This window comes from Anarrhichthys ocellatus, unplaced genomic scaffold (genome assembly GCF_004355925.1).
Source record: "Anarrhichthys ocellatus isolate YVR2014 unplaced genomic scaffold, GSC_Weel_1.0 scaffold30, whole genome shotgun sequence".
NCBI lineage: Eukaryota > Metazoa > Chordata > Actinopteri > Perciformes > Anarhichadidae > Anarrhichthys > Anarrhichthys ocellatus.
The window spans coordinates 1,108,663-1,120,306 of NW_022280060.1; the positions used below are offsets into that span (position 1 = coordinate 1,108,663).

Below are 11,644 nucleotides of genomic sequence, written 5' to 3' on the forward strand. Positions count from 1 at the left end.
GGTGTCGTTGTGGTCATAATGGTTGTGGGTGTAGTTGTTGAAGGTGTAGTTGTGGTCATAGTGGTTGTGGGTGTAGTTGTTATGAAGGTTGTGGGTGGAATTGTTGTCAAAGTGGTGGTGGATGCAGTTGTGATAGTGGTTGTGGGAGCAGTTTTTATTATAGTGGTAGTGGTTGTTGGCAGAACAGTAGCTGTTAGTATTGTTATGGTGGTTGTGGCTGGCTGTGAGGTGGAGACGGGGGTGGTTGTTGTAGTTGGCAAAGTGGTTGTTGATGTTGTAGTGGTTAGGGTAGTGGTGGTTGTGGGGCGTGTACTTGTGGTTGATGTTGTAGGAAGTGGTGTTGTGGTAGTAAGGATGGTGGTTGTTGGTTCTGCGGTTGGGAGTGCCGTGGTAGTTGTTGTGGTTGTTGTTGGGGGAAGAGTGGGGCAAATAAATTGATCCTCTGGTAATAATTTGATTTCCTGTCCTTTCAGATTATCTGGATACTCACAGACAACAGGAGACATGATCTTCACAGAGTTGGCTTTCATCCATAGGTAAAGATTTATCAGATTGCAGTCACAGTGCCACGGATTGTCATTGAGGTAAAGGCTTTTCAGTTTTATTAAAGGCTCAAAAATATCCTCAGGAAGCGTCTGGAGGTCGTTGTGAGCTAGCTTGAGTGTGATCATTGATTGTAGCTTTTCAAACACATCTGCATCCAGCGATTGTATCCTGTTGTTCTGTAGATTTAGCTCCGTGAGCTTCTCAGGACCTTCAAAGTACTCGGGATACAAGGTGACCAAGGTATTATTAGACAGATCTAACTTCTTGAGTTTCTTCAGAGAGCTGAATATTCCATTTGGAAGAACGCTGAGATTATTTTGATTGAGATTTAAATCTGTCAATCTAGGCATTTCTCCAAAAAGTACAGGTGGTAGACTTGTCAGTTTATTCTTCTGTAGAGTGAGTGTTTTAAGTTGAGGGAAACCGACGAAGAATTCTTCAGGTAAGCTAGTCAAATGGTTGCTATCCAAAAACAGTTTAATTAGTTTGTCTTTATGTGGAAAAAGATTAGGTGACAAGTCTGCTATTTTGTTTCCTTGCAGGCCGATTTCCTTCAAATTTGGCAAATTCTGAAAAATCTCCTCAGGAATAGTGGTCAGCTGATTCTCGTAAAGCCGTAGAATCTGCAGTTGGTTTAGGTTTGAGAACCAGTTGGCAGATACAGCAGAGAGATTGTTTTTAGCTAAATGGAGCATTGTTAGGTTCTCCAGACTATCAAAAGTCCCGTTTTCAATCGATTCTATCTCGTTCCAATTTAACTGCAGCTCTCTTACTTTTCCAAGACCGTCAAATAAGCCTTTCTCCAGACTACGAAGCTTGTTCAACTTTAGTATAATCCTCTCCAGGTTGCTGAGGTCTTTAAAGACTCCCACTGGGATCGACGTTAATGGAGTGCTGGAGATCTCGATATGCTTGAGGTCTGACAAACCATCAAAAGCTCCAGGCTCAATAGATGTTGTGTTGGTATTCATGAACTCCACCTTTTCAAGCTGCTGGTTTTCAACAAAGGCTGCTTTAGGGATTGTTTTAATCTGGCTATCCACAAAGAAAACTTCTGTCACAGTTGGTTCCAGAAAGCGTGGGATTTCTGTTGTCGATGAACTGTAAACATCCTGGTTTTCTTCGGGGCAGTCTGTTTCTTTTTCACATTGTTTGTGTTGAGACAATGAAAGCTCAAACAGTAAAGACAGAAAAAGAACAATGATTTCTCCTCTTGACATGCTTGTTCACTAAAAAAAGGAAAGAAAAAGAAACAACTTTTATTAGATTTACCTGGATGTGTTAATTTTCTCTTTCTTGTAATAGCATATGTGTGCTCAAATATCAATAACATCATAAAAAGCGTTGCTATGCCATGTTATCAATAACTCAATGAGCTGTCACAGTCAAATGCCAAAACCTTACCTTTTTTATTTTCTGTCCCAGGATGAAACGGGTTGTTACAGCAGTGAGGAGACACAAACAAGCTACATATCATTAGTTCTCTCCTGTATCGATGTTGCCCAGCAGGACTGGAGAGTATAGCTTCCTAGATGAGGCGTGGTGTAACACACTTCTGCTGCTCAAGATAAGAGCAAGGACGGACGGTTTATGGCAATTTAGCAAGTTACTTCCCTTCTCTGCAGCATAGCTCCAATAGTTTTGGAATTGATGTATGATTAATCTTTCACCACTGATTTTAGTGCAGTACCTACCATCTGATGTGTTATTCACCTAGGACAGCAGCGTAAACTACAGATAAAATTATTCAACATTCATACACACTCTAAACATTAAAGGGACAGTATTATTGAATATTGAATATAATATTCATAACAATGATATAATCAGAGTACAATCGCCCAAAACTAAGAATCGTTGTGTTTTCCTTTGCCTAGAAAAAGCCATTTATATCTACGTAGGGAGCAGGTCGTTTTCCAAGGAGTCCGCCATCTTGCACCGCCATGTTTCGACTGCAGCCAAGAACGGACACTGGCTCCAGTGAGAGCCTTTTGCGTTTTACGTTATCTGAAGGTAGGGATGTGTTCTGAAACCCAGTATTAAACGGGCCTTAGTGCTAAATAAGCAAAGACCGTGGTATTGATAAGCCCCAATGTAACTGGTTCTTTTCATTAATAGTTTTTAATGTTATCATGTAATTTATTATCATGCTGCAGTGTGCATCTGCTCTGCTCTCTGTTGGGCTGAGCTCCTTTAACGACACACACACATAGACAAACACACACAAAGCACGCGCAGACATGCCGCTGTGGTGAAGTGGAGGATACTCGAATTGATGGCAACTACGCTTGTTACTGTACGTGCAATATAATATTTGCCGGTGAAAAGCCAATACTTTATCAATACATCTGTAAACATTAAAACGAAAGTGAAACCTAATTCATTCAGCCACCACCGCTATGTTTACGCTTACTTCTCTGCTGGCTGAGACAAAGCAGCCAGGAGGGCAGAAGACAGGAGGAATGACTGATACTGACGGATGTCTGTGTTGTTCATTCTTTAAAAACTTCACTCAGAAATATCATTTATTTCATTGCCATTTTACAGTTGTTTCCAGTGACTTTGCTGTTTAAAACATAACTGTTGCTGCTCTAGAAACAATACTTAGCAATATCTAGATTATAAATTGCTTTAAGTTTTTTTGAATCTTATACATCTTTTTAAAAACAATTATTTAGTCATGTAGAAGAGCTGAGTATTGATAAGAGTAGCCCCTAGTTGTACTAAAATCGTAAAGATACCCTTTCCCTACCTGTAGTCCACCGTAGTTCTCTGACACACTTGGAAAGGGAAGGGCTGAGCTGAGAGGTATTTGGTTGATTGCAACCTGTCACAAACCATTAGATCCCACTAAAAACTTACACACTGTCCTTTAAACATACTCTATGGTATACAAACATTTAGTCATTTTTAACATATGCATCTGTTTCCACATCAGGAAAAGCAGAAACCTCCATTTCACAAGCCTTTATATCCAGTTTGATGTTTGTGTTTTATTTTGAATTCCTTCTTAAAACATTGTTATTGTCAGGCAACAATTAGACACACATTACAGTGACTGGTGGAATGTTTGGATTGTATCTAAATGTTTCTGACTCCCTTGAATTAGATGGCAGTCTTTTGTATATGATTCATTTAATGGAGAGGAATATATACATATGCAAGATAGGTGAATGTAGTTATAAATGTACACCATCACTCCATTACAAAAAAAATACAGAATTCTGTGAATGCAGAATTACTACTCAGTCTAAACTTCCTTGTGTTCTTCTGGACATCTGACAAACTAACTTGGTACAATCAACAAAGCCAGTAAATGATTAAATATCTGTCTAATGACAATGTAGTGATCACAATAAGACCATCGTACTGCAAAAAGTAGACCACAGCATACTGTGTAAAAACATAATCTCAATACTTTTAGATGTGTTAATGTGTTTCTTCATTTTCATGCAATGTATACAGTATGCCAGCATAATACTACTTCCTATTCAAATAACTTAACCCTCATTTAAGCATTTAAGGGGAATTCTATGCTCCTTTTCACTCCTGAATAATGTGTAGATAACAGTTGATTTGCCATCAGATTCAGGAGGTCAAACTTGCTTAGTTCAGTAAATGATTAACACAAGGTGAGATTGTTTTCACTAAAAGTAGTGCATTTATTCAATGTATAGTAGCATTTTGCATTGTAAGTGTCAAAACCATTAGATGAATTGTATTACAGTGGAGTCAAAATGACATGTTTTGATTTTTCATGGATAGCCATTTGGATAGTAAAACTGTCTCCTCAATGTATTGTTGTTAGCACAAACACACATAGTCAAACTGCAATTACTAATTCTGAAAAATGGAATACTAATACTGCATGCAGTTTTAATTCTACTGTAAGAAGTACACTTTTTCAGTGCATCGGAGCTCACATTCACCAAAATATCCAGGTTGCCCACAAGATGGCACCATAACTGTTTTTACCATTAGTACATGCAATGTCTGTTCTATTTTTACAGCACACATGAAGAGGGATGCTGGCTGGTACATTTGATCATTAAAAATGGAAAGCTAATGAATTCAAAAGTTGACTTGTTTGTTCTAGCTGTTACATCTGAATGGAGCCGAAGTGGTTCTTTCTGTTGCCTTTGAGACTCTAGGAGCGTCACATTTTCCAAGTAAACCACAGTAATCAGTGAGTACTTTCCCTTGGCTTTAAAAGTTTTTGGGTTGCTAACATTGGGTGGTCTAAGCTACAGCACAGAGTTCTTATTACTGCGGCCTATATTTCCGCTGCCTCTCTTGTTCCTCCTCCAACACACACAGCTGATGATGACAGTGCTGATGATGACAGTGGCCACTACAGCAATGAGGATGAGGATGATCGAAATATCATTAGAAGTTGTTCCCGTCTCTCCTTGGCCTCCACTGGTGACCTCTTCGTGCTCTGATGTGGGGGTGGTCTTGACCGCAGGTGAGGAAGTGCTTTGTCTAGTTGGAGGAGTGTGGGGTTTCCTCTTCAACTCAGTCGAGGTCAACACAGGCTCCTCTGTAGAGTTGAGAGGCAGGAAGTTCTCATCTGCCAGCAAAACAATGGTCTCACCATTCAGACTGAAAGGTGTTTCACACACTACAAGAGTTTGGTTGACCTTGAATGGGTGCTTTCTCAGCCATTCTCTGAGTGGCAGAATATCCTTGTCACACCTCCAGGGGTTCTGCTGCAAGAGAACCTCCTTTGCTACAGTGAGGGCATCTAGACTCTTCTGTGGCAGGTTGGGAAGGGAGTTATTTTGCAGGTCTATCTGTCCCAGGTTGATCAGGCCTTGTAGAAAACCCGGTGGTAGGGAGCTGATGGCGTTGTGCTCTAGGGAAATGTTGACCAGACTTGGCAAACCTTGGAAAACCCCAGGTTGCAGGGTTGTGAGCAGATTGGTGTGAAGTGATATCTCTCCCAGCTGCTCCAACCCTGCAAAGGCCCTTGTGGATACAGAGCTGATCTGGTTGCGACTGAGCACCAGGAGACGCAACTGAGTCAGGTTCCTGAATGTGTCATCCTCCACACGGCTCAGCTTGTTGTCATACAGCCACAACTCTTGCAGCGCCATGGGCCCAAACACTCCTGGTCCCAGACTCTTCAGCTGGTTTTCATACAGGGAGATCTGGGAAAGAAGGGGCAGGTTTAAGAAGATCCCTTGTGGAAGAGATGTGAGCCTATTGTTGGAGAGGAACAGCTTCTGGAGTTTCAAAGTCTTGGAGAACAGGTCATGGTGGAGATGAGTGATAAGATTGTCATGTAGGGATAGTTCCTCCAGGTTGCCAAGGTCATCCAAACTGCCAAGGGGGAGTTCGTGTAGCAAATTCTTATTAACCCGTAAGACTTTCAGCTTAGATAGCCCATTGAATGTCTCTCTAGGTAGTTGACTGATATTGTTTCCCGAAAGAAAAAGGTATTCCAGCTCAGTAAGAGGGTGAAAAGTTTCCACAGGTACGGAATTGAAAAGATTCTTACTGAGGTCAAGGTTTTTCAGCTCTGCCAACCGGGAAAACCAGTGAGGTCGGAGTACGAGGAGCTTGTTGCCATTTAGATTCAAAGTCTTAAGTTTCTGTAGATTTTGGAACACGGCCTCAGGAAGATCTTGCAGTTCGGTGGTAATAAACCCGATGGCACTTATGTTCGGAGTGGAATTAAATGTGCCAGTGTGCACTTCCCTCAAAACAGTGTCTTTAATCACAAGGACGCTAAGGGCGTTAGAAAAATCATTTAAGTGTTCTGGTTTCAAGAAATAGATAGTGCAATTGGAGAAGTAGAGGAATGTGGTAGATGAGGGCACAGATGTGGGGAAATCTGAGAGGCCACTGCAGAGGATTTTGGTTTCTTGACATTTGCAGTCATCCGGACACGCCCAAACAACAGCATTGATCGAACAGAGAAGTAGGAGCACATGAAGTGTCAGGGGCAGGTCCATTATTTAACCTAGAACAAAAGAAACGGTTATGTTACAGTCAAGGTTGGTCATGATGAATCACATTTACATGGATGGCAAAGGACTTTGTAAACGTATCATGGTCATCACAAACTAAATACGCCTTATTTTGTACTCTAAGGTGCACGTCACAAATTTTACCAGACAAAATCGGTTAACTCGTCACTGTGAGCATTTCACTCCTGTGAAAGTTTTTCAATTTCCTCTGTAGCTCTGGAGGACCGGAGTCAAGTCTAAGAAAGATACTCAAATGGCATTACTTCACATTTTTTTAAAGAACACCGGAAGGGCGTTGCAGAAGATACTGGCTGTCAAATTAAGGGGAAGTGTCTTTCGAGCTTGACCCAAACTAGCGACTAAAAGTCAGGTTATGCTGGCCTCTGCTGCTTTCATTCTTTTTACAAATCCGCCTTTTGTAAGTCCCCCAACATCATGTAAGTGTAATATTCAAGTGCTGAGCTTTGCACATGTGCATGCCAGTATCTTTGTCTAACAGCTGACTGATTGTAGGACTCAACAAAAATGCTTGTATACCACAAAACAATAGAGATAAAGCACTGAAATTTACTACAAAACATAAATGTTTTCAGCTCTGAAAAGTAATTAAAATTTCAAGTTGTTGGTTGTGTTTAACGATAATAGGGTCTATTCTTGGTCATGAACTGCTCTACTCTAAACTTAAGCCTAAGCCTCGGGGAGCATTTTTGCATTTGTTGTTCTCACCGCACTACTTTTTAAGACTTGATGTACCTTAGTTGTTAGTTTCCAGGACAGTAAAAGAAGAAACAGTATGTTTTTTCTCCTCTCAACGACAGAACAGCCACAAAGGAGATATTCTGCATTTTAAATCATCACCATAATAAGGCAGTTATACTGAAGGCAACTCTAATTAGTAACAGTGCCTACATGCAGCATCAGCATTCCTGTTTAAACTTAAAATTATACATTTGCATAATCTGATTCAGAGTTGTACTTTGTTGCCTGTGGCTTCATCAACATTGCCAACAGGGTTGGCTGGTAAACAAGCTTGCTTAGCAATCTTTTGGCATTAAAACCATTTATTCAGGAACTGCGTTCATCAGTGTGTTTGGAGCTCACATGTAAAGTTTGCTACAGAATGTTTTTGAAATAAATCCCCAAACCACAGAGTATATTCTCATTGAATATGGACACAGTGTTTGGTTTGCAATTATCTCTGTGTTGTGTCTACAGTGCATCTAAACATGACGGACTGCCTGCACATGTTTGAGGCTGTGGCGGAGGCTGTTCTTCCTGTTTGTTATGGCTCAGGAGGCTCCAACGGCAAAGCTGTGCCAATACAAAGACCTGCTTCTCCATACAAATCCATTTAAAGTTCTGCAACTTAAGGTTGGCAAGCATGAGTTGTTGCTCAGTGGCTGAGACGTATCAGGGTGCAGAGAGAGTCTTTTTGAGGAAGTAACTTTCTAAAGAGACCAGAATGTCCTTCAATTGCGCCGGAAGAACCAGAATTCTTTTCTTTTTTTGTTTTTTTTTCACACCAAAGATAGAGGGTCATAAAATTGTGCATCAAAGCTGTTTCCATTTCCAATATATTTTTACTTATCTGCTTTCATTCAAGAGGTGGGGTGCTGGGTCCCTGCTGTGAGATGGAAAATTATGTTTTCATTGTTAGTTAAACTATTTTTGAATATGTTTTTTCTGTATTCCCCATCCAACCGCTACTCCTACTTTAACAGTACTCCTTCCTTACTTTTAATAATTAGTTGTTTTTCGGGGGCAACTACCACTAGTCTCATCACTATCTCTAATTCCCTTGTCTTTACTTCTGTGAATGCAGGAAGTCAAAGGTCACATTTAAGTCAAGTATGTGTACTTGATTACGCAATTACCAGAAAGTCAGATGTCCATTGTGTAATGTCATCTATATACAGTTCCCCTTCCCTTGAATGTGCGGAAAAAATTACTACTTAAAAAAAACAGTTTGGAACAATGGATTTAAGCAGCTTTTAGTAGCTTTCAGACACATGACACATTCCAGCATCACTGCTTCTAGAAACAAAATCAGCAGAACCTGACAGCTAAACCACGTTTCCTCTCTGATAATGCAACATCGAACCAAACCCACTGTCTGCTCCTGACTGGCACAGCATGGAGAGCTCTGCTGTACAGTGTAATGGCTAAAGCATTTCCAGTTCACCATTAATTGCTTTTGGGTTTGTTTTTTTACCCCTTGAAATAGCTGAAGGATCAGCACTTCTAGCAAAGCGTGGAACTATATTTCGAGAGACCAGCAGTCCAGCCAATCAAGTTAATTCATCTTTGACATATAAGGTTTTTGATTACCACTTTTTCTAACATGGTGTTAGGACTCAAGTTATCCAACCTAAAGCACATTTTCATATAACAAAATTCACTTAATTCAGTGCAAACCTATAGGCAGTATTGTAGTTTACACATAAATACAAACATCATTTTGCGAAATCAAGGGTTGAATTATGCACAGAAGATTGTAATTTTAAGATACAATTACACACAAACGTATTGCTGTTATAGCTTATTGATTGTTATCCTTATCTTATTTAGGTTCAGATTAATTTCATCTCCCTGCATCATTATCCTTGACAAGTATGTCCCAAGTATAAAGCGATCAGCACTCTGTTTACCAAGACAGCATGCCGTTTTGCAGAACTTACCTCTCGTAGCGGCTGATGATTGAGTGAACAGAGAGAGGGTTGGTGTGGTTATCTTTTATGTACGTCCTCCCTTCCTTCTCAACCTCACAAATCCTCTGATGAAAGTTTCCAGCACCATCTGAACTCTCACACCATCACATTTTCCTGCTCTTCGTCATCACTGGATTCCCCTCACCAACCAGTTTTTTTGGTTTTGCCCTGAGCTCATGAAGTCCGCAGGTCCTTTCTGAGGCTTTAATGGCACTGTTCAGCGACAGCTGTACCCTCTGCCCCCTCTTTTCCTCGCTCACGCTCAAGCTCACATTTTTTGCTAAATGTGGTGGGGGGTTCAATGTGTGTTGGGGATCAAGCTATGCAAGCGGAGGCCCCACCCTCTGGGGATTTGTGTTACAGTAAGGGTGTCTGTGCTTATGTGAATGCAGGGTATGTGTGAGCTGTGCTTCCACTTAGGGGAGCCATATGTTTTCAACAATGTAACTAGATGTTTTTCCCTCCAGGAAAAAATTGTGTCGGAGGTTAGGGTTACAAGGAGGGTGAGAATGTGGTTTGGTTGAAGACAATGAAGTTGTTTTTAAGTTTTTTATTCATGACATTGTTTTGTGTGTACGTGCCCCCTTGTTTGGGTGTGCACATTTATCAGCTGCACATATCTTTGGTATGATGTCCCCTGTATGCTTGTAAGCCGAGGGTTTGGGCACTTGGCAGTTTTGGACATTCCCAAATCCAATAGTTAGGGAATTACAGATTGCAAGTTCATCCGAAAAACAACCACACAACCTGCAAACGTCTGTTCAGTCTGTCTCGTGTTGCAGAAATAATAAATCTATAATGAACCTTTGTGCAGTCATGTTTGGGAAAATGAATGAAATGCGTTGATGAATGAAATGCTTTGAGTATCGTATAATTCTGGATGAGATTATTTCCTGCTGTTAAGGAGGACTTCTGTTTGTGTGCATATCCAGTATGAGAGTGACTGAATCATGGATATCTGGATTGTACCCCAAATACTTTCAAGTAATTAAGCAGAAAACATTACACTGCCTCTAAAAATGATCTCTGTTCAGAAAATAGTGTATTCCTCAACCTGTTCATGTAAATTAAATGGGATTTGGCTTTGGTGCTAAAATGTGGAACGACAATAAATCAATGAAACAAAAAAGGCTGAGCAGCAAGTTCTGCTGCGTTTAACATTCCTGAGTTGCCATAAGTAAATCCATCTGTGTCATAACATGACAAACAAACTCACAACAGAAACAGATAAGGAGGGTGGAGTTAACGTACAGAGTTTTTTTTGTTTATTGTAAAGATACTGGAAGACTGTAGCAACAGCTCGTACTCATAAACTGGACATATAATGTATCAGACTGGGTGCAGTCAGGAGTTTTTGTTGTGATATGAGTTGTTCTAACGTAGTTTATTTAGAGAGCTAAGGATAAAAAGGACTGTTTAAGCGCTGCTACCTTAATTTCCAGTAAACATGCTTGTTTACAACATCAGCTATGACACATGACGTATGTGAGAAAGCCTTCCTGTTGTACTTCCTGTCAGTTCGGGGAGCAGGAGCTCGATGACATGAGAGTCTCTGTTGTTGTTTTCGCATTGACTACAGCCCACATTAGCCTGTGAATGAAACCAGGTAATGTCTCGCAGTCTTACAGAAGTTTGTGTTCCTCCTCTGAGTTAGGTCAAAAGGTCAGTAGTGAGCAGACAGATGAAGAAAAGTTATACTATGTCAGTACACTTTACTTTATTTCTCCCTTTTTGACAGAAATAGACACAAAGAACTGACAAGCCTTTGATATTACTCTTCTCTTTCAACATCCTTTCACATTTTGAGGTGCTGTTCAGTAGCGAAAGTGTTTAAAGCTTTAGGAGTGTTGCAACTAGTTGAGCAAGAGTCACAGAGTGAAGGTAGGAATGGCACGGAAATTGATTAGTTTACGAGGTTTCCAGTAACAACCCTATGTAGTAATATAATGAGTTTATTTGCTCCCCTAAATCTTTCGAAACAAATAATTACATAGTTGATTAGGCGTGACTAAACAGAGAACTCAATTTTATGATAAAACAGAACCCTTAAAATAATGTTGAAGCTGTCTTGGGCAAAATGTTTGGCTCCATTTGTATATTGTTTGATGTCAAAATGCTTTCTAACAGTTAATTATTGGACTTAAGAGGATTATTGCTCTACTTTACAGGCAAGAGTCTGCTGTGACCAGAGTTACAAATGTGCTGTGGAAAATCCCTCTAAATACCAGGTTAAAGTAAATTCATCGCAGACAAATAAAGGCTGGATTAAAAAAAAAATCCTCTTATTTTCCACTGTGGTCAGAAATTTCTTGTGAACGCTGCAGTATGATTTCCTCTCCCTGTGCTCCCCCTCTCTCACTGTCTGTCTGTCTGTGTGTGTGTGTGTGTGTGTGTGTGTGTGTGTGTGTGTGTGTGTGT

At 40.3% G+C, this 11,644-nt stretch overlaps 2 protein-coding genes across 3 annotated transcripts in view; both read right to left on the reverse strand.

Moving 5' to 3' along the window:
• Nucleotides 1-2,033, reverse strand: part of LOC116392587 (leucine-rich repeat-containing protein 15-like) — a 4,142-nt gene extending 2,109 nt beyond the window's left edge. For both annotated transcript variants that reach the window (XR_004213339.1, XM_031864215.1), the window contains exons 1-2: nucleotides 1,951-2,033; nucleotides 1-1,775 (exon numbers count right to left, since the gene is read on the reverse strand). The exon at nucleotides 1-1,775 is cut by the window's left edge. Coding sequence is in view for 1 of the 2 variants with exons in the window: in XM_031864215.1 (XP_031720075.1) it covers nucleotides 1-1,766 (1,766 nt within the window). In the remaining variant the exon portion in view is untranslated. The remainder of the gene's footprint in view (nucleotides 1,776-1,950) is intronic.
• A 2,151-nt stretch (nucleotides 2,034-4,184) lies between these two features.
• The window catches only part of LOC116392428 (slit homolog 1 protein-like), an 11,117-nt gene continuing 3,657 nt past the window's right edge, over nucleotides 4,185-11,644 (reverse strand). The window contains exon 2 of the mRNA XM_031863859.1: nucleotides 4,185-6,504. Coding sequence (XP_031719719.1) covers nucleotides 4,791-6,504 — 1,714 coding nt within the window. The 3' untranslated portion in view covers nucleotides 4,185-4,790. The remainder of the gene's footprint in view (nucleotides 6,505-11,644) is intronic.